Source organism: Sparus aurata, chromosome 1 (assembly GCF_900880675.1).
Source record: "Sparus aurata chromosome 1, fSpaAur1.1, whole genome shotgun sequence".
In the NCBI taxonomy this organism is placed as follows: domain Eukaryota; kingdom Metazoa; phylum Chordata; class Actinopteri; order Spariformes; family Sparidae; genus Sparus; species Sparus aurata.
Window position 1 is genome coordinate 2,808,669 of NC_044187.1, and position 22,874 is coordinate 2,831,542.

Consider the following 22,874-nt stretch of genomic DNA (forward strand, 5'->3'; position numbering starts at 1 on the left):
ACAGAATATCAACACTGATGTTTCTTCCCTCGGTTCATGTTAGCTCAGCTTTATAACATTTAAAACTGAACTTCTGAACATATTACAGATGTTTCCTCTCATGTCTTTGATTAATTAGAGTTCTTCCAGTTCACAGAGTTAAATACGATGTTGTTGTTTTGTGTCATTTAGTGTTTATCCCTGTGGACAGAGCCAGGCTAGCTGTTTGCAGTCTTCGTGCTAAGCTAAGCTAAGCTAAACGTCTGCTGGCTGCAGCTTCTGGTGTCGATTCACTCACAAAGAAAACAAGCAGTCTGAATGTTGTGGCACATTCCCTTTACTGACATTCAATGTCAATACATTACATGGCAAACAAGCATATCGTATAGAAAAACTATGCACATCCATATTTACAGTCTATATACACACAGTATGGCTTATGGAGCGAGCAGTCAGCGGTTTGCAGGCTGAATGAACTGAAAGTGTTTCCTGTGAGGCTGTGGAAGACTTCAGGATCGGATCAGTGACGGAGGCTGATGTCACCACGGAGTTAAAATTAGTTCTGGAAGATATATTTAAGTGTTGAGCTGCCGAAGGAGCAAAACGTTCCCTCTGAATGAGTTACTAGATTATTCTTCAGGTGTGTTTCTGCTGAATCACTGCAGCTCTGCGCTCTCCTCTCTTGTTTTACAGGCCTGAAGAGGTTTTTTTACTCGTCGCTAACAAAGTGCAAACTCAATCTAATGTGATTTAACTGATCATGCTGTTGTTTAAAAGAAAACATCCCTGCAATCAATTTGCAAAATCAATAATCAGAGCACAGAGAAGCTGTGAGACACCAAAATGTCTCAAGTCACAAATCGTATTTTCGGGAGTCGGTCAATTAAACTTTAAGAGTTGAGACGTCTCGGATGTTTTTTATACATTTTCTGAACACGTTAAGCGATGCTCGTAGCGACAGCTTGTTTGCACCTCCTGCTGCTCAGAGCGCCTCCTGTGTTAATGTTTTCTTCTACTTTAGACTTGTGATAAATATCGTAGCTGTGAATATATTAGATATAAAGCTGTTTATTGCTAGAATGAGTCAAATAAAGTCTTTGCGTCCATCACTGATGTAAAAAACTCGGCACATGATCGTACAAAGTCGGATCTTTATAGACGATGAAATTGTGTTTTTCTCTGGATATATAATAGAAATGAAACTCTTTAAACAGAGCGCTGATGTTCCTACTTGTCCGTTGGAGATAGAGTTTCCACAGAGAGCTGAACAGCAGCAGGCTGGTTTGAGATGTTGTTCTCTCAGGATGACGTGAGGCTGGAGACGAAACTGACCTGAAGTTTCTCCTTCTTTGAGGCGGTTCTGCGAGCCGAGGCTCGGGGGAAAAGGCACCGAGCAGTTTCTTTTTGTTTTGGTTTGGAGGAACTTTCAGCCCAACAAGACGCCGGCTCAGGCGCTCGGCGGTGGAGTCAGCCGGTGCCGTGGCTGCTGTACTCGAAGACGCCCTTCTTGAAGAACGGCGAGAAATCACAGATGGCGTGTTTGGTGAGATGGAAGCCGCCGTCTGCGTCGGCTCGGAGAGGAGAGCCGGAGGACGACAGCATCACCCGGAACAAGTTCCTCAGATAACGCTGCAGAGAAACACGACGGCAACATCAAGTCAACTCAAACATTTCTATGACCAGAGAGACGAGAGAATCGACTCTTTGTCCTTTAATATTTATATTAAACTGTCTTGCCTCCAAGTGATTCCGGCGCTCAGCGACCATCCGCTCGTCTCGGTTTCCAAACAGCTTCTTTGGAGGGAACTCGAGAGCTGCCAGCTGAAACAGGAAGACAACAGACTTCATCAAACACACGATACAACAGCTGATGTCGGCCATCGCTGAAACCGACCAGTCGTGGTGGGAAAGATGTGCACACAGGAGAGTTCTCCTTTCAATCACATCTTTAACGACGTGAACCTGCAGATTTTAACCTGAACATGTTTTGCTTAAACTACCTGATGCACAGAACAGAAAACAACAAGTTAACTGTGTGTGAAGACAAAAAGTCAGCAGTATAACAACACGTCCCATCAGTGTGACCTTCAGTTAGGTAGAAGTGACGCAGTGACATCACACAGCGTCTCACCTCTGGGTATTTTAACTTCAGGCTCTTGTGCATTTCCCGGAAGCGGCTGTAACGTCTGAACACCGTCCACGTCTCGTCCACCACGGTGATCTGACGAAAGAGGGAGAAACGACGGACATAGAGACGGAAGAAAAGATCAAAACATTAACAGTCGAGCTCAAGTTTAACAGACTCAGACCCGATACAACGTCACCGCCTGGTTCTGATGATTAATACATCCATACAATACATTAACTTCTGAGATCTGAGTGAAGGACTGAAAACACTGAACTTTAATCCAGAGTTCTGAAATGTTTTTCGAAGTAAACTGCTGTTCTACACTTCAAACACTAAAAATCTTACAAAGTCTATTTGTTACACTTCCAGTCAAAATATCATTACACTTAATTTCAGACACATTCACTCTGAGCATCATTTTTTCACGTTTCATATGCAGATTTTTAAAACTTAAATAAAACAAGAAACACCTTGTAATCTTTGTGTTTGACTTGTTTTGTCCTTATTTTTATTTTACACACTTGCTGCAGTAGAAACTGTATTTCTGTAATTATTTAATCACATCTCAGAAGAAGATGAATAAAACACACAACCTGCTGGAGAGAGAAGGATGATGAAGGAGACGACACATGAGAAGATGAAGACGTAAGAAAACATAAATAACCGATGAAGTGATGAAAAGATGAACCCGGCTGAGGAAACTCACCTTCACCTCGAACTCAAAGTGCTCGTCCTTCCCCTGCCCGCGGAGGACGTGGCGAGGAATGCTAATTTTAACGGGCTCCTGAAGGTCGTCGGCGCTCGTCCCGGGAGGGCGACAGACCAGGTGCTGCACAGGAAGTCGGCGGGGAGAGAAAGGAGAGAAGACGGGAGAAGAGAAGAAGACGACAGGACGAGAGTGAAGTGTTGACTCAGTGATCGCTGAGAATCGATTCATGAACACGACTGAGAATCATTTCTGAAGATTAACAAATAAAATCAGACGCTGAGAATCGTGCAAACTTTAAACTTTATTATCCTCTTTACAAACTAAATGTTGTCACTGCGTATCATCATACAAGAGACATTAAACATCAGTCATTCAAATACACAATAATCATCTGGAGTCTGGTCACATGTTGACAAATCAAGTCATCGGATCAAAATCAATCTTTGCAAAGTGCAGAATAAACTTCAAGATTCTCCCTTTAAACCTCATCAGACCAACAATCAAACAGGAAGCTGTTTATCTTCATCGTTCATATAAATCACAGTTCATCATCTCAAAACACAAAACGGACAAAAATCACACAATTACATTCAAATATCAGATATCTTTAAAATGTTTAAAAATATCTTAAAATACTTTCAGATGTGTCGTTGTTACTTTACACACGATGCCTCTGAACTCTTAACGTCTCCCCAAGAACGTCTCCTCAGATCAGGGGAGGACTTTATATCATCAGGAGGAGGAGAGGAGGACTTTATATCATCAGGAGGAGGAGAGGAGGACTTTATATCATCAGGAGGAGGAGAGGAGGACTTTATATCATCAGGAGGAGGAGAGGAGGACTTTATATCATCAGGAGGAGGAGAGGAGGACTTTATATCATCAGGAGGAGGAGAGGAGGACTTTATATCATCAGGAGGAGAGGAGGACTTTATATCATCAGGAGGAGGAGTAGGAGGACTTTATATCATCAGGAGGAGGAGAGGAGGACTTTATATCATCAGGAGGAGGAGAGGAGGACTTTATATCATCAGGAGGAGAGGAGGACTTTATATCATCAGGAGGAGGAGAGGAGGACTTTATATCATCAGGAGGAGAGGAGGACTTTATATCATCAGGAGGAGAGGAGGACTTTATATCATCAGGAGGAGGAGAGGAGGACTTTATATCATCAGGAGGAGGAGAGGAGGACTTTATATCATCAGGAGGAGGAGAGGAGGACTTTATATCATCAGGAGGAGGAGGAGAGGACTTTATATCCTCAGGAGGAGAGGAGGACTTTATATCATCAGGAGGAGGAGAGGAGGACTTTATATCATCAGGAGGAGGAGAGGAGGACTTTATATCCTCAGGAGGAGAGGAGGAACTTTATATCATCAGGAGGAGAGGAGGACTTTATATCATCAGGAGGAGGAGAGGAGGACTTTATATCATCAGGAGGAGGAGGAGGAGGACTTTATATCATCAGGAGGAGGAGAGGAGGACTTTATATCATCAGGAGGAGGAGAGGAGGACTTTATATCATCAGGAGGAGGAGAGGAGGACTTTATATCATCAGGAGGAGGAGAGGAGGACTTTATATCATCAGGAGGAGGAGAGGAGGACTTTATATCATCAGGAGGAGGAGAGGAAGACTTTATATCATCAGGAGGAGGAGAGGAGGACTTTATATCATCAGGAGGAGGAGAGGAGGACTTTATATCATCAGGAGGAGGAGAGGAGGACTTTATATCATCAGGAGGAGGAGAGGAGGACTTTATATCATCAGGAGGAGGAGAGGAGGACTTTATATCATCAGGAGGAGGAGAGGAGGACTTTATATCATCAGGAGGAGGAGAGGAGGACTTTATATCATCAGGAGGAGGAGAGGAGGACTTTATATCATCAGGAGGAGGAGAGGAGGACTTTATATCATCAGGAGGAGGAGAGGAGGACTTTATATCATCAGGAGGAGGAGAGGACTTTATAGAGGAGGACTTTATATCATCAGGAGGAGGAGAGGAGGACTGAGGTTACATTTGTGTGTGAACTTTCCCTTTAATAATCCATAAATACATATAGAAATTATCTGGCAGTGAACTTTTAATGTCACATTGATACGTTGAGGTGAAACAGCCTTCAGTCGTGTGTCTCAGGTGCTCAGGTGGTTGATCAGGATCATGGCCTCTGCAGTGCATCCAAAAGATAAATTCCAGGAGTGGCACTGACTCCTGCGATGAGAGACGGACGGCACCTCCGCCGAGCCTCGCCTGGACTCCACCTTCCTCTCCGGCTTGTTGGTTGTAAACGTGATTTCTACCACCAGCCAGTCGTCACTCCGCCTCACGAGCAGACATCTGATCTCTGATCGCTTCCGGAGTTCAAGCCCTCGGAACTGGGGCTGGGACGGGACCAGACTGGTGCCCCGTGGCACCGGGTGAAACACGCCGTCCTCACGGAGAAGAGCTACGTGAGTGTCCGTCAGGAGGAACTGGAAAATGGCGCTCTGATGCAGACGGGTCGAGTTCATGAGCTTGACGCTCGTGTAGAGCAGAGGACAGATGTTGGCCAGAGAGGGTTTCCCAGGACCGTCCATGTTCCCGTGGACGATGTAGAGGAGGTCTGCCAGGACTCGCTTAAATCTGGAGGTGATGTGAAGACCGCCGTCCAGGACGATGTCAGGAACACTCGAGGACCAATCCAGAGAGAGCGCCATGAGGTCACCGGAGAGCAGCGGGTGATCTTCAGTCCCTTCAGGGAGCTCTTCAGGAGACAGGACCTTCAGTAAGTCCTTGCACAGCTCCTGGGTCAGATCTCTGCTGTGGGTGAAGACGGCCAAGACCGCGTCCTCGGTGCAGCCGATGAGGCGGACGTGCTGCCCTGCCAAGCTAATCTGGACCTTCTTAATCTCCATGAGATCAAAATGGTGGAAGACAGCCAAGGTGTCGCTTGAACTGAATTTACTTGACAGCACCGTTATGTCCTGTTCTGATAAGAGCAAGCAGCCCGGCTGTGGGATCGGCTGCTCACGGTTGGCGGTTTGGATCCAGAAGATGCTCAGGAGCTTGTTGAGTTTTATTTGAGGAGCGAGCGATTCTAACTTTTCTAGAATCTTCTGGGATGAAAGTGACCGTAGCTGAGACAAGGCTGGTGGCATCTGGACCAGGTTCTGATGAAACACCTCGGGACAAGTGTTTCTGAGAGACGACACGGAGCCTTCGGGCCATCCGGAGACGCCCGGGATCACAGACATGTCGCTATTCTGAGGAAGACTTAGGGTGCGATCCATCGACACATCAACTGAACTGACTTTGTTTTCAGCAAGGACACAAGGTTCTGGTTCCGGTTTCAGCTGCATTCGATGGATCAGTGGCAGCTCTTTGGACATCTTGGTCACATACTGTGAGAGAACAACCTTCATGTCACCAGCTCGAACATTCTGGATGATGTCCCGAGTACCCTGCAGCCTTTTTTCAGCGTCCTTGTACGCTTCGGACAGCCTTCCAGTAAAATATCCCAAATCGTAGCTCCAGTTGGCTGCGACTCTCTCAGCTCCTGCGTCTGCCACTTGTTTTATCTGCTCACGAATGGATTCCTTCAACTTCTGCGTGGAGGGGATGTAGCCAAAGACCGAGCTCAGCAAATTTGAGGATCTACCATTGGAAGGTTCTTCATCTTTTACTGATACTATTCCTGCTGCTGTTTGGTGTTTGTCTTGTCCCTTTGCGTCAGAAGAAGAGCGATCATTCACCTTCACGCCACCTTCAAGCTTTTTATCCTCATCAGGAACACAGGAGGCAGAACCGCTCCGTTTCTTATCAGTGATATTCTCGTTTTCATCGAATCTGTTGGTGGTTTTATCTGCTAAGGCGTCAGAACGATCTTGTTCAGACTCAGTCACCCTCACTTCCCACCATTTGTTTTTGTCACTGTCTCTGTAAGGCACTTCCTGTTTCTCCGTCAAGGCTTCAGCTGTGGATTGGTCTTCCCTGTGAAGCTTCGAGAGGCTGCCCTCTCGTTCTTCCGGCATGTTTTCCTGGATGTGAAGGAGGGAGTTTTCCTCGAGCTCCGGTGGGAAGCTAGACCACAACCCGCTGACTCTCTGTGTGCACAAGGTGGAGGGAGAGTCCATGACTACATCGTCAAGAGGGACGTGAAGGTTCTTTGAATTATACTGAAGTCCTTAATCCACCCAGAATTACAGTTCCTCCATCACCAGGTGCACAGGCGAGTCGTAAGTGATTCAGAATTATCAGTGTTAGGAGGGATGGCATGCAAATTATTATGACAAGCGTAAAAAACACTTTGAAACTCCAATCAAACAGGAAAAGTAGCGTTTGCAAATAGTTCTTGGTTCTAATTAAATCCTTCTTGGTGACGAGATGGATTTTCCCAACAGAATTTCTTCGAAAAATACTATTTCACCCATGGTTAAATCCAGGTTGATTGAAATTTAAATCTACGTTTTGTCTGTTGTCTGTTTGTCCTCAGGGCCCGGTCACACCGACCCGACGTAGAAGAACTCAGGGCGCCGAAGGCCGACTGTTGCAGGACCGCGTGACGCCTGTGTTTCGACCAAAACGTTGCACTTAAACACACCAAAAAGAATAAAGCCGACGGCATCGAGCTCGTAACTTCTGGTCTCGCACCGGGCGGATCTGGTCGGTATCGGTCCCTCAAAAAAGGGAAACTAGAAGTTTAAAGACTGGAGATAGAGAGAGCCGAGGCCGGGCCCGTTCCAGAGAACCTCAGGGGACCTTACTTTGGAAAAACTGCAGTAGTGAGTGAAGACAGATAAAGTACTGATCCAGTCTGAACTGGGTCAGAATCTCACACCTGATGTATGTCAGTTTGTTGCAGTTAAAGTCAAACCTCATGTACATCGTCTCATCAACACGGCACCAGAACCAACATGGAGCCAACTGGGTCAGAAAAGGTTCTGAACAAGATGAGCCTCACAATAAATCTGCTCATACTGACAGCTGCAGTTCTGTGAGAGGAGAGCTGGTTCTGGTTCTGGTTCAGTTCTGTGAGCTGTTGATATACAGGAGCAGCTCTACAGTGTTTGTTCAAATAAGGTCATGAGGGGAACAGGAAGGGGCGGAGCTTCAGCTCTCTCCATCTTGTACTGGCGGAGGCGGAGAAAACACCCTAGTGGTGGAATCATGGATACTACAGCGACGTAGGTCCAGTTCTCACTTTGTCCTGGCCGGGTCAAACGGCCAATCAGAGCCATTTCTCTCAGGGACGGACTCCGCCATCGATTCAACATAATCAGTTGTTTGTAAAGCCATCGACAACGACAGCGAGCGGGAAACACCACCAATACTTGGACCACAGACACTCACTGACAGCGGACTGTCAGCCCGGTTCGTCAGTACCCTGAAGAGGGAAAGCAGCTTCCTGGACCCAACTGAAACATGAAGGGTCCGGGTCCACATGGCGTTTTTTTCTGAACACAAGGCTCTGGTGACGTCACCGTGGCTCTTTCTCTTTTTTCCTGGCCTAGCTGATATTATTCACTGTGTTTGTGTCTCCTATGGATGATGTCATCACCAGCATCCTCCTGAGCAACACAGCCAGAACTTTTCTGGAACAAACACCACGTGGACTAGGACCCTGAGAGTTTCAGCCGCTCTCGTTCTACCAAATAAGTAGTCACGTGACTGATATTAAGGACTGGAGTTGTAAAATATGAACCTGTTTGTCAACCCTGAAGACTTCAAACTAAAATCACATTTTCCTTTTTCTTTAATTCTATGTAGATTTTAAGATGTTGAGATTTTATGTAATGTCATTTTGTACCATGCACATGAGCAACAACAGGCACATTGACTCTGATTTTCATTGATTGATTATTAAATTGCCATAATCCCCAAAACCCAGAATGAGATCCTGGTTCTTACCTCATATTTCAGCCTCCTTGGATTAATGTTCTGCTGTTTTTCATCATCCTGAAAAGATGAAACTGAACATCAACTCTCAGCATCACAAAATGTTAAATATCCACCGAAATATTCTTCATTTGCAAAAACAGCAGGCAAGATTTTAATTAATACTCTTCAAAGAAAAAGAATAATAAATGATTTCAAACGTCAAATCACACGTCACGATTCCAGGAGGAAAAGAGGGACACATCAAACAGAACCAGGAGAAATAAAAACCAGGCGGAGAAGAACCCAATTAAAAGAACTGCAAACCAAACTGACTGGAGTCGATCAATAACTGTATCGGGGAGATTCATGCAGATCACAGAGCAGGGAGAGTCTCATCGGGACATTCAGAGCAGACGGATCCTGGTCTTACCTCGTCTGTTAACCTAACAGAGCTACTGTCGATAACTTCCTCCTCCTCCTGCAGGGTTAAAGAGCTGAACATCAGTTCTACACAGGAACAGAAGCTTCGACCCGCAAACTGTTTCTGGACCTCAGAACACACTCAACGTAAAAAGTCTGTCCCGACTTTTATTACAGAATCTGAAGACTGTTTTTGTTCTTAAATACGAGTTAAATGTTCTCAGATGCAAAAACCTCCAGCTGACTTACTGTCATTGATTGTTCTGCCACATAATAAATTCATGTTATGATTTATTAAACATCTATAAAACTGACTCATCGTTTCTGTCCAGGAAAATGTACCCGTTTCCTCGGTAACAGCCGGGATTAATCTGATATATGACACAAACTGGAAGTGAAAGTAAGTGAGTAAACAGTGAGTTCAGTAAAACTTGTGTCAGTATGGATGGAGGTTAGTTCTGAACGCTCGTCTGGTTGTTTTTAAACTTTGGTCTCTAAATATACCAGCGCCCACGTGGACGAGGACGCCGTGTGACCGTCTGAAGTGTGTAAAGTGAAGCAGTACCTTAATAAAACTCTGCAGGTGAAGCGTTTGGATCGGTGCTCACCTTGAGGGATTCGCAGGACAGAGACAGATCCATGTTGCTGCTGCTGCCGTTCAGGAGGTTCATCTTGCGTAACCGTCGCTGGACTTCCTCTTCGATGTACGCGTTGATCCTGGAGAATAACGAGGACGACAAAACAACGTGAGCGACGGCGTGAACGTGTTTCTGGGACTGAAACTGACGACACCCTGCAGAGCAGACGCGTACCTGTCGTCTGACAGCGGCAGCAGCGTGTTGAGACTCTGGATGTGGCTGACGGGGGAGCTGGTCTTCTCCTCGCTGCTGATGGAGTGAGTCCTGTTGTTCTCCTCCCCTTCACTGATCCGCTGCCTCAGCTTCTGGATCTCCCGCTCCACTCTGCAGAGAAGAACACAGCGTGAGTTCTGGTTTCATGAGTGAGGAGCTGGTGTGTTCACGGACTGATTAATATGCTGTTCTCACCTCTGCTGGTCCAGGTCGGCGCCCGTCCTCTGGTTCCGGGTGACTGAGCTCTTGTGTCTCTGCTCCTCGGCGTCGGTCTCTATGGAGACGCTGCGTCTCAGGGCCGAGTGCCTCCTCTCCAGCCGGGCCACCGCCTGCTCCATCGCCTCCCTCTGCTGCTTCTCCTTGGACTCCAGGATCTCCTTCTCCTTCCTCCTCACCTTCTCCTCCTGCCGCGCCACGTTGGCCGTGAACTCGTAGGTCTCCTGCAGCTGCTGGAGCTGCTGAGCGCTGTTCCAGTGGAGGTTCAGTTTCTCCTCCTTGTCCTCCAGCTCCTTCTCCACCTGGTACAGCGTGTTGTCGAGGCCCGGCGGGCTGTCGCAGTTCCCGTTGCTCCCTCCACCGCTGCGCTCCAGCATCTCCACGGCTCTCTGCTTCTCCTCGGCCAGCGCAGGGAGGAGGCCGTCGGCCACCCGGGCCAGCTGACGCTCCTTGAACTGCAGCCTGTGCTCCGCCTGTTTGACCAGGTGCTCCTCCTGGCAGACGGCTGTAGCCTCCAGCGCTCCCTTCTCCTGCTCCTCTTTCAGCTGCTGCTGTCGTTCTTTGAGGCCGCGGGCGAGGAGCAGCAGTGTATTCTGCTCAGCAGCGACCTCCTTCTCCAGGCGCTCCCTCTGCTGCTGCAGTCCCTCCTCCAGCTGGCCCAGCTCCTTCACCTGCGCCTCCTTGAAGTCGGTGTATCGTGCCTTTGCAGATCTCGCCTCCTCGCTGGCGTCCTCCACGTCTGTCCGCTCTCCGGTCTCTTTAGCACGCAGGAGAGCTTCTCTGATCTCAGCCAGCGCTCGACGCTCCTCCTCCAGGCGGCGGGCGTCCTCCCGGGTCAGCAGGGTGGTGGCCGCCTCGTGTTTCTCCCTCAGCTGCTCCTCCAGCCTCCCCACCAGGCTCAGCTGCTCCCGCTCCTGCTCCTCCAGCCGCCGCCGCTCAGTCTCCAGACGAACCTTCTGCTCTTCGCGCTCCCTCTTCAGCCTCTCCAGCTCGCGGTAGATCTCCGTCTGCTCTGCGGCCTCCTGAAGCCGCCGCTGCTCCTCGTCCTGCTCCTCCTCTGCATCCCCCTCCTCCTGGTGGTGCCTCGGCTGGAGGCCCGCCCCCTGGATATCTAAGCGTCTCTCCTCCTCGAAGCGCTCCTTCTCAGCCAGGAAGTCTTTCAGGCGGCTCTCGATGTCCTGACTGCGGCGGCGGAGGCTTTCCTCCTGATGGAGGATCCGCTGCTGCACCTCCTCAGACTCCTTACGCTGGCTCTCCACCTCCTGCTGCAGCCGCTCCAGCTCCGCCTTCTCACTCTGGTGCTTCGCCTCCATCTCCTTGATCAGCCTCCTGCAGCAACCACAGAAACAACAGAGAGGCTGTTCAGATGTGACCCAGTGACGGTCTGTGATGTCACTTCCTGCTCTAGATGTAAACAAACCCGTCCATCACTGAGACAAACACACAAACAAGCTCAAGGTCCAAATACTGCAGAATGAGTCAGAGACAGAGTTTCACAGAGTTTATAAACGTCTTCTTCATGTCGGCCATCACAGTTTATAACTTTACATCAGTCGAGTCTCGACTCTTTGTACCTTTTCAGCTCCAGCTTCTCCAGCTCTTCTCTCTGCTGCCTCTCAAACTCCAACCTGTCCACACAAAAACCTCCATCAGCTTCTTTTACTCCCGTTAAAATAAAGAAGAGAGCACACACACACACACACACACACACACTGACACACAACACCACAGCTAGTGAAGTGCAGTAAGTGAAAGCAGCAGTCGACACAAAAAAATGAGGCTTCAAACTAAAATGCCAGGCGATGTGTGAAAAGCAACGATGCATTCTCTACGGTCACACGTCAAGATGGAGACAGGAAGCAGTGGGGTGACGAGCAAAATAATAATAATGATAATAATAATAATACAAAAAAACAGACAATGAGGGTTCAGATTCAGAGACCGGACGAGTCAACACATGTCTGTGTGTCAAAAACGGGACAAGTTAGACAGGAAGTGGACGACTGAGTCTACCTGAGGAAGACGGGGCCCTTCTCAGTGAAGAGACTGTCAACAAGACGGGTCAGACAGTTAATCAGCCGGCTTCAACCATCAGGTGTGTACAGACGTAACGTGTGATGTGAATACTGCAGGACTCTAAACGCTGTTTCAAGTCTGAAATGTTAAATATGTAGTGAAGGCATGAGCTGAGTGACTGTTGTGTCGTGAAGATGTTTCTGTTTCTCTGTCGGTCAGTTTTCATCGGACCAGAGTTTCAGAGCCTGTGTGTCTGTGTGGTGCTGATAGAGGAGCCTGAATGTGTCCTGAGGGTTTGATGCAGAGGGTTGATGCACTGCAGGGAGTCTGAGCGGATCGTCACATGCAGCTGCTGCTGTCGGTGTGTCGCTGCACTCACCCGGGGTTGTAGAGCATCACGGTGGACAAGTTCTCACAGGACTTGGACAGATCCGTCATAGAGAGGCTGAAGGTGGAGAGGAGGCCGCTCTGAGGAGGAGAAGCGGGTCAGAAACATCACTCACACTGAGCTGGTTCAGTCCAGAGCCTCATGACAACAACGTAATTCTGGATTTGGTACCATTTTGAACCCAAACAACAGGGGAGACTTCTCTGAGTCTTACTGCACAGTTACTATCCAGGTTTTCTCTAAACTGATCAATGTACGAGTTGTAAAGTCAGAGTTAGAACAGTGTGTAACTAAAGTGGCCTGTAAAGACGGACTAATGAGTAGATGAGTCTCCGTGTTCGCTGTGAGGACGTTTAATGTCCCCGACAACCTCTGTAGTCTCATTCAGACACTCGTTAGCAACCGCTAACTGTTTTTAACACATGAAGAGCTTCATGATTAAACTGTGGGACATTTAATGATGATTTAATGTTGGAGAATAAAACACACTCACAGACTGTGAGACGAGGGAAACAGACGTGCTAACATGCTAATGAATTTCAGGGTTTTAGGATGATACCGAGCGGTTCCGTTAGTCTCATCAGAACTTTTGACAGTGGAAATACAGATATAACTGTTGACTGCTTGGTGGAAACATGGTTTCAGTTTCAGCTCTCAGCAGATAAAGTCTCACCTTTCGTTTCTCCCTCAGCTTGGCCGCCTCCTTCGGATGGTTGAACCGGAACATGTTGGTCCTGCCGAGCAGAATCACAGCACCTGGACCGCAACACAACCGACAGGAAGTGAAAACACTGCACACGACCCTGAAGACAACGATTATTAAAGACATTTTCACAGTGACGCAGCTGAAGAGAAGAGACTGATGAGGTTTGTGACGTCTCACCCTGGTTGAGCTGCGACGGCTGCGTCACCTGGACTCCGTTCACTGAACACTGAGCGCCGCCGAGCGGAACCAGAGTCACTTTGCCGTTCTGGTTCTCAAACATGCAGTGTTCGCTCTCCAGGTCCAGACCGTGCAGGACTGCAGGAGGGGGAGACGACACGGGACACACATGGAGACTGTGAGCGTCACAGAAAACAAACTGCTGCACGACGACAACAAACGTTTACAGATCTTCAGTATGAGACGGTCGAGTAAAAGAGTCATAACAGACATAAAGACAGCTCATGAACATGATGCTGATAACTGAGGTTTGTGTGATGCAACAATCAATCGATCGGATCAAGACAGAAAAGTCTAGTTTCCTGAAATTAAATCCTCCTGTGATGAAACAAGATATTTGATCATCTTGGACTTTAAGAAACACAGATCCACACGTTTCATCCCTTTCTGACATCGACAGTGAAAATTATAAACATGTAACTTGTGTATTTATTCTATTTCCTTGTCTGTCTGTGAAGCTCTTCTGTGTTTCCCGCCTGTTTAAAATCCGTCTCTGTTGTTTCTTTTCCCCTGCAGCTCATTAAAACTCCCTCCTGCTGGTTTCTGACAGGAAACAGCTTCATGTAACAAACTCACTGATGTCCTGCTCGGTGGACGCGTCCTCTCGGCCCACGTACGTCCGTCCCTCCTGAGGACGAAGCAGAAAAACAAAGTCAGTCACTTCACAGAACAGGACACTCGACTCTGCTCAGGATTATTAAATGTTAGCTGGACGTCTTCCTCCTCGTTCTCCTCTCTGCTGTGGAAAGATGTTTTCATGTGTTTGTTCAAAAACACAAAAGAAGACCTGAAGTTTAAAGCTCCTGATGTTCACCAGCTCATCAGCAGTTACAGATATAAATCCAGCTTTAAGGATGAAGTCGGTCGGTCAGACGATGACGTGTCTGTGTGTTTCAGGTGTTCCTCTCACCTTTAGGTGATACAGGATGATGCCGGTGCTCAGCAGGTCGTCGTCGATGCCGATGAGGTGAGGCAGCTCCGAGTCCAGCACCACCCCGATGCCCTCCTTCCTCAGAGCCAGAGTCTCCTCCTGCAGACGCGTCCACACAGATCACAGTTTAAAACCTGAGCAGTCATCTAACAAAGCTCTAACGCTGGTTGATCAATGACTGTGAAACTGTAGAGACTGCAGGAAACACGCGTTCTTACCTTGAGGATATTCTGAGTCTCGTTCCATTTGTTGGTCCACTCCTTCGTCAGCTCCAGAACCTGCAAACACGACAGAAAAACCTCCATGTTACCACAAACCTCTGCAGCACATCGTTCACAGCTCACATGCAGGTGGAAACATCTGACTTCAGACTCACTCTGGCTTCATTCTGGTGCAGCTTCTCCTCCATACTCAGAGCTGTGGGCGAGTCCAGGAGAGCGATCTGACAACACAGACACAGACAGACAGAAACACTCAGAGCGGGTTCTCAGTGACGTTCACGCTGTAAATGTGTTATTATCATTATAATAATCACTAACAGCACGTTACAGAAGGAACCATGCAAAAGCTCAATTATTCAAAATAAGATAAACTCATTATCACTTTCCCTAAACGTGCTCTTAAAGGAACAGTTCACCCAAAAAACGTAAACCCAGTCATCCTCTCCTCCTGCTGATGATATGATTTTAGATTTTTGTATGAACTGTTCCTTTAGCTCCGCCCCCTCTGGTCACCTGGTTGCCCTGGACCAGCAGCGCCTTCAGTCGGGCGATTTCTGCGCGCAGCTCTCTGATCAGCCGCACGTTGCCGTCCTCGTTGATGGTGGGCTTGTTGATGATGTTCTTGGCTCGGTTGGCGTATCGCAGAGTGCTGAGCGTCTCGCCGTAGTTCACGTCGGCGGGGGAGATCGCTGCGAGGACAATGTAAACAGAATGACGTCAAACATTTCTGTTTCGCTGGAAGAGTTTGAATGTCGGCGTGTGGCTCGGCGTTCGCTGCTCACTGGCGATCATGATGGTCTTGGAGTTTCCGCCCAGACTGTCTTTCAGCAGCCACGTCAGCACCGAGTCTCTGTAGGGGACGAACACCGACTTCTTCTTCAGGTTGGTGTTCACGCCGTCCTGCGACATGTCAGCTGGACACACACAGGAAACACATCAGTCAACAACACACACACACACACACACACACACACACACATCGATGAATGCTTCAAAGCCGACTGTCGTCCTGCGTCTCTCACCCAGAGAAGAGATGACGTTGCCGAGGGTAACCAGCGACTTGTTGATGTTTCCTCCTTCCTTCAGTCGGACGCCGGTCGCTCCGGTGGCGTCGGCTCGCTCGCTGCCGGCCAGATCGACCAGGTGGATCTTACTGACCGTCTCACTGGGCATCTCTGCATCGAACTTAGCCTGACGGAGACGGAGACAGAGACAGAGACGGAGAGGGAGATGTCACAGTTTGAATATTTAAGATGTGACATCAACATCATTTTTCTCTCTGACATGAGCGAAGAGTTCCCGACCTGCGTGAAGTTGATGGTGAAGATGGCGTGCGAGCGGCTGCTGACGTCGTTCATGCCGGTGCTGGCGGTGGTGCGGTTGATGTTTCCAGCCTCCATCAGCTCCTCCACGTCGCTGTAGTTCTGCACCAGGTGTTTGGACAGATCTGAGATCAGGGAGGAAGGTCAGAGGAAGTCGACTCGAGAACACAACACTGACAGGAAGTCTGATGATTGGTGACACGTACCTTCTACGTACGGTCCGTCCTTCGGGTGCTCCCGGACTCTCAGGTTGTAGGTCTGAGTGGATTTCCTCCTCAGCAGGTCTCTCACTCGCTCGTTGTAGATCTCCAAGTAGCTGAAGGCAAAAAGATCAGAGGACAACATGTTTACAATCCCGTCTGCACCTCATCTCTCTGTGTGCGGCGCAGCGTGAAGTCCGGTCTCACCTGACTTCTGTACGAAACGAGGCTTCGTCCCATCGGGTCGCGTCGGAGATTCTGCTGAACAAACTCTCACAGAACCTCGGGATCAGACCTGCATCTCCCTGAAACAACAGCAACAGGTTCAGACTCGGACAGCAGCGTGTCAGATCCTCACTCAGCGATTATCACGTTTAATTCATGATGCCAATATCGTAATATGCATCTTTTACTTTGTGTTTCGTCTCCAATAAATTAATAAATTATCCTCAAAATAGAAATATAGGGAGATGAGAGAGTCTGTGATTATATCTGAACTATCTGAATCTTTATTGGACTTCTATCAGGACAAAACAAGCAGATAGAAGACAGAAACATAATCAGCAGATAAACCGACTGTCCGAGCTCGTCGCCCAGCAGACGGATCAATGATCGAGTCTCTGTGTGTCTCATCACTTTCTATCTTTCTGGATAACAAAGTCTGGACTGTGACTGTTAATAAAAAAGTCTCACTGGGTTTCCCATCATGGTGTACGACTTCCCCGAGCCCGTCTGTCCGTAGGCGAAGACGCAGGCGTTGTAGCCCTCGAACGCCGCCTTCAGCACGTCGGAGCCCAAATCTTTAAAAACCTGCAGATCAAACAAACAAACACAGAAAAAAAAGAGCTTTTATTTCTGCTCAGACGTCTTTAAAGTCTCGGCTGATGTGACGACTGGAGCTCCAGACTGCACCTCAGATTTAAGCCTCACGTGACCCATCAGACTCGAGTCGGGTCAGAACAAACACAGCGAGCCTCTGACGGGGATCCGAACCTCTGTCAGAACCAGTCACCCAAAACAACAGCAGGAGGTTTGTAAAGAAACGACTGGAGGACTAAGAACCAGAATAATCTGGGTTCACTCACAGCTTCACTGCAGCCGCTAATCCAACACGACTCCTGATGAAATAACTCGGATCAGAACTTCATTTAACAGTTCTGGAGCCAAATGCTGTAGTTTTCACTCTGATACTTCACTGCAGCAGAGACACATTTATAAAAAATAAATAGTCATTCAGATTATTTTAGCAGTCATGTAGGATCCAATAATCAGCCAATTTATAGACGTATAAATGACCTGTTTGTATATTTTGGACTCTTATGAACATTTAATATCAGATTCTTGTAATATGGGCGACTGTGCTGTGATTCATTCAGTTTGACTGTCTGCATTATTTCACCCTGACAGTCCTCCAGTCCAGGTGAGCCAGGTAACAGAGGAGACGACTCCTCTTCATCACATGTTGCTGCAGGTTTAATCAGCTGTGACATGAAGTCAGACGTATGCAGGAACAGGAAAAGCTGTAGCAGCTTCTTCTCTTCTCTGCGTGCCTGGATGTTATTTTACACTTGTTGATACTGAGGATTCGTTTAGATGCGTGCAGCACTGATACAAGTACAGACGACTATATCCTGATCCGATTCTGGACTGAAAACAGCTTCCAGACGCAACAAGACGAACAGAACCAGCAGTCTGACAAACAACCCGGCGACACTCACCTTCTCCTGGGAGACGAAGGCGGAGCTCTTACAGTCCATGGAGTCGTAGGAGAAGTCGTACGTGAAGGTTTTGGTTCGATCCCTCGTCGACTCCCCTGCGATGCCTTCAGGGAGCTTTTAGGAAATCAGAGAGCAAAAATAATTAAAAAGGACACATGTTGAGCCGGAGTTACAGTCTGAGTGACGCGTGGAGGAGAGAAGTACCTTCAGGTTGGTGATGGAGGTTTTGTTTCCTTCCATCCTGATGATGCACTTTGCGGTCAAGTCCTTCTCCCTGTGAGAGATCAAGAACGACATACTGATTATGTTTCCTCGTTACACGGTGAACATCAGTGTTAAACACCTCGTCCAGGATCTGATCAGGTGAGTTTGGAGATTTCTGTCTGAACCTTAAAGGGAAACAATCCAACTTCTTCTTCTTAATGTGAATGTTTTCTGGGTTCTTCCCTCGTTTATGACAGAAAACTGAACATCTTCGGGGACAAAAAGAGACATTTGAGGATGTTTTCTAGACGACTGATCAGCCTGGAACTTTGAACACTACATCACACTGCGTCTCTGCTGCGTCTCGTGACTCCAGACGAACCTGCCGCTCGTCAATAAAACCACATGACTGCAGTTTAATTGCATCAGCAGGGCGACGGCGTGTTTGCTCAGTCACGTATGATCTTCTGCCTCCACCCAGTTTGTTCTCAGCTCGTATTAACGTCCTTTATGAGGCTCATTATTACCGTACAAAGCTTTTAAAACAGGTGCAGCCGGTTTGAGCTCCAAGAATCAGCGCAGACAGAATTAAAACTAAATGACTTTCACACGTCAGATCTAAACGGTCGGCAGAAACAGAAACACTTTTCTGATTTCTGTGTCGGAAAGCTTCGACTCTCAGACTTCCTGTGGGTTTGTGGGTCAACATCAGCTTCACTTCACGGGACACGAAGGTGTCTGTTATCTCAGACTGACTGAACAACACGTTACGTAACACCGAGCGCCCTCGTTATGAGCTCATCACATAACGAAGGTTAACACGAGAGCGTTTAGACAAAGTGCTGAAGTTCGTCTGGAGTTTAGCTGACGGCTGCAGAAACAAACAAATATTCACATTTAACAAACTCTCGACTGATTTGTCTGTTTTTTAACTATCTGATTTGTTTCTGCTCTCATTCAGTTTGTGAACAACTAAAAGATAAATGACAAACGTTGATCTGTTGCAGCCCGACAGATTCATCAGCTGGTCGACATTAACACAGATTTCTCAGAGCGATACGTGCCGATGTGGTTTATAATCATTATCAGATCATCAGTTAAGTTTAATGTTTCTGAGCTCTGACGGCGTTTTGGATAATAAACTGTAAAATATCTAGTCTCTGTTTTCTATCTTTGTGTTTCATAACAAGATTTAAAGAATCACAGTAAAAAATTAGGTAATAAACTCTCGTGATATTCACTAATATCGACCTCAGCGACAAAACTTAAATATCGGTCGGGCTCATTAAAGTTACAGGAGTCAAACAGGAGAATAATCAACAAATACAACAACTGATCAATACTTAAAATCATTGATCTTCCAGCTGTGAGTGACTCTGATCTGTTTGTGTGTGTGTGTGAGACATTTCTTTGCATATTCAACTTTTACACTGTTAAAACACAAAAAAGTTGGTTTGAATCAGAACAAGTTGATTTATTTCACAGTGTAAAGTTCTTCAACAGTCGTTTGGGTTCAGAAACAGGAAAGAAATGTTTTAATTCGTCTTCACGCTGAGAAAAAGTTATTTTAACTTAATTAATTTAAGATTTATTTTGTCCCCTTCTTTAAGTTACACTGTGCTTCATTCTTGACGTTGCACTGCTTTATTTAATATATTTAACAGAATATTTTACATTTTGGTTCTTACAGAATATTATTTAATAACTGTTGTTTTCATGGTTTTAATCCTCCACTGTTGTAAGCTTTGATTCCAGCCTGTTTATTCATGTGTTACTTTACTTTTTCAACTGGATTAGATCAGTTTTACACATATTAACTGATTATAATAATAAAAAGTTACATTATAAGTGTATTTAAATTAGAATCATGTGGTTAACAGATGTATTATTAAAGTTATAAAGGAGGAAACACGGAAGGAAATAAATATGAGCCGCAAAACATGTAGATGAAAATATCTTAGATTGGTTCTGGATCTGATCACAGGCTGGTTCTGTTGGTTCTGGTACTGTTTACAGGCTGGTTCTGTTGGTTCTGGATCTGATTACAGGTTGAGTTCTGTTGGTTCTGGTACTGATCACAGGCTGGTTCTGTTGGTTCTGGATGTGTTTACAGGCTGGTTCTGTTGGTTCTGCTGGTTCTGGTACTGTTTACAGGCTGGTTCTGTTGGTTCTGGATCTGATTACAGGTTGAGTTCTGTTGGTTCTGGTACTGATCACAGGCTGGTTCTGTTGGTTCTGGATGTGTTTACAGGCTGGTTCTGCTGGTTACTGTCTGCTGGTACATCAGGAGTGGATCTGACTGAACGTACAGCTGAAACACTCAGAACAGTCCGTGTCTCTGTAACAACCTGTGCAGGTGTTCAGCCTCTCAGGGACACAGGTGAGGTCACACACCTGCACGAATCACCGAACCAGCTGACTGGAGCTGAGCTGCAGCTCCAGAGGCTGCTAACACTCTCTTTACCTGATCTTAACTCACCTGTACAGGAACCTTAATGCCGCCTGAAGCAGTGAAAACAACATTTCTGAGTGGACTGAGTGATTTGAACGCGGCTACATCCTGATGACCAGTTAGCTTAAAAACACAAACTGCTGTTCTGATTTAAACATGATAGTTTAGCATCAAACAACCGTGATAAGTGTCGTGAACTCACCGCCTGTTCATGGGCCGGACCCGCACAGCCACCCGGACCGATGCCATCGCTCATCCCGCTGCGGTCCGGTCCGGTCAGTTGGCTTCGACAGTGACCCGGCGCTGCTTTATAACAGCCGACTAGCTAACCGGCTAACGAGCTAGCATGAGACTCAGCGGGCAACTCTCCCCCACTGCGGGATAAGGAGGGCAAAAGTCGCACAGATAACCGACTGACTGCGCACAAGACGTCCACACCGGGCTGATAGAGCCGGGGAGAGACGGTCGCCGCCGCCGACAGATGTTATCGCTGTCCGGTGACACCGTGTCGCCGTCCCGGCGCGAACCGGCTCGCATCCATGGTCACTGTTGGGTAGCAGTTAGCCTGTTAGCCTGTTAGCTAGCTATCATCTGACAAAAAGAAGCAGGGAAACATCAGCTGATGACAACACGGCGGAGTACGGAGGCCTGGAGAGGTCGAAACTAAACAAAATAAAATACAATAAATAAATATATAATAACGGGAAAATGTCCAGAAATAAATATATTTCTAAACAACCAAAATAATTAACATCTATAAAAAAATTAAAAATCTTTATTCCAGTTTCTCTAAAGTGACAATGTGCTGCTCTAGTTTGTCTTTGTGATGTAATCTGATGTGAGATTATTGATCAATTATTTAGATCTTTGATTAATTATTTCTGCTCTTTTAAAAGCAAAAATGTGAGACAAGATTTGCTGTTTAAATTAAATATAAAAATATAGTTTTAGACTGTCTGCAAGACAATGGGCAAGAAAAGAAAATAGTAGAAATTAATGAATAAATTGCATATTTATTATTGAGAAATGTTAAATGTTTCTTAGCGAGGAGCCACAGACCAAACATGAGTTAAAATACTGCTTTAAGTTTGACTCACAGCAGAAACTGACACACTATATGTCTGTGCAGATGTTCTGTAGTTTTAATAATAAGTTGAATTATTAATCGCTATTAAAAAAGAAATATATATGTAGGCCTTACTTATGCACTTTTACAGTGTAATCCAGTATTATTAGTTGATCTTATTTATACCAAAGTAAATACTCGTTCCACCACAAGTAGAGAGATCTAGAAGGCCAACCACTGTAATTTATAACACATATTTATAGAGAGCATAAACTATTTATAGGAGCAGTGTTTAGTTTTGAAGAAGAAATCCAAACTCTGAATTTTAATATTCACAATATTAATACAAACTCAGAAATATGTATTTCTCAGATTGTTTATTCAGTCATGAAAACAAAGAGAGTTGAAGAACTAACTGATGTGTTTTTAAATCAGATTATAACTTTATTGAGATGTGCACAGGTGTCACACCTGCTGTGAAGCATCTAATAAATAGATAGATAACTTTATTAATCCCAGAGGGGAAATTCAGTCATCATAGCAGCAGGTACATTCAGTGCAAATACAGTAAAAACATCAGGGCACATATAGAGGCGATAAGAAACAATACAGTACTCTATACAATATGCAACAACAACAATAGAATAGAACGTTCCTAACAATAGAATACTATAAAGAATAAAATGCTCAGGTAGTTATGAAATAAAATACACCAATGAAAATATTAAAGTAAAGAAAATTAATAATATGCTGTAAATAAGACAGGAAGTTTTTCCCCCTGACTTTTTGAAAAAACATTAAATTATAAAATTTCTTCTAAGTCCTCCTGTAGTTCTCCTCCTCCTGTAGTTCTCCTCCTCCTGTAGTTCTCCTCCTCCTGTAGTTCTCCTCCTGTAGTTCTCCTCCTGTAGTTCCCCTCCTCCTGTAGTTCTCCTCCTGTAGTTCTCCTCCTCCTGTAGTTCTCCTCCTCCTGTAGTTCTCCTCCTGTAGTTCTCCTCCTGTAGTTCTCCTCCTCCTGTAGTTCTTCTCCTCCTGTAGTTCTCCTCCTGTAGTTCTCCTCCTCCTGTAGTTCTCCTCCTGTAGTTCTTCTCCTCCTGTAGTTCTCCTCCTGTAGTTCTCCTCCTCCTGTAGTTCTCCTCCTGTAGTTCTCCTCCTGTAGTTCTCCTCCTCCTGTAGTTCTCCTCCTCCTGTAGTTCTTCTCCTCCTGTAGTTCTCCTCCTCCTGTAGTTCTCCTCCTCCTGTAGTTCTTCTCCTC

General features: G+C 46.3%; 1 protein-coding gene across 6 annotated transcripts; it reads right to left on the reverse strand.

Annotated features, from left to right (window-relative positions):
* Positions 1-298: 298 nt before the first annotated feature.
* Positions 299-21,178, reverse strand: kif16ba (kinesin family member 16Ba). Of its 6 annotated transcripts, XM_030403004.1 has the most exons (27): positions 20,756-21,168; positions 18,102-18,171; positions 17,898-18,011; positions 16,873-16,989; positions 16,387-16,484; positions 16,186-16,295; positions 15,962-16,104; positions 15,680-15,848; positions 15,440-15,571; positions 15,171-15,346; positions 14,813-14,878; positions 14,655-14,714; positions 14,416-14,535; positions 14,082-14,133; positions 13,446-13,583; positions 13,236-13,318; positions 12,554-12,642; positions 12,172-12,204; positions 11,733-11,786; positions 10,138-11,487; positions 9,904-10,053; positions 9,700-9,808; positions 8,702-8,749; positions 2,814-2,936; positions 2,111-2,200; positions 1,717-1,800; positions 299-1,608 (listed from the first exon to the last, which is right to left on the reverse strand). In XM_030403004.1, the coding sequence occupies exons 1-27, from the start codon at positions 20,800-20,802 to the stop codon at positions 1,447-1,449; spliced, it is 3,987 nt and encodes a 1,328-aa protein (XP_030258864.1). In that variant the 5' UTR covers positions 20,803-21,168; the 3' UTR covers positions 299-1,446. The 6 variants fall into 6 exon arrangements, with proteins under 6 accessions (XP_030258864.1, XP_030258960.1, XP_030258523.1 ...); XM_030403100.1 differs by lacking the exon at positions 12,172-12,204; XM_030402663.1 differs by lacking the exons at positions 299-1,608; positions 1,717-1,800; positions 2,111-2,200; positions 2,814-2,936 and adding exons at positions 4,790-6,897; positions 9,102-9,149 and having other exon boundaries at positions 20,756-21,178.
* Positions 21,179-22,874: the final 1,696 nt, after the last annotated feature.

What these genes read in the sequence shown, in the direction of transcription:
- kif16ba (XM_030402663.1), bottom strand. Translation starts at nt 20,802, where the DNA reads ATGGCATCGGTCCGGGTGGCTGTGCGGGTCCGGCCCATGAACAGGCG. An exon ending in GCCGTCGCAGCTCAACCAGG is followed by an intron (nt 13,319 to 13,445) that starts GTGAGACGTCAC and finishes GTTGCGGTCCAG; the next exon opens with GTGCTGTGATTCTGCTCGGC. An exon ending in GCCGACCTGGACCAGCAGAG is followed by an intron (nt 10,054 to 10,137) that starts GTGAGAACAGCA and finishes TCTTCTCTGCAG; the next exon opens with AGTGGAGCGGGAGATCCAGA.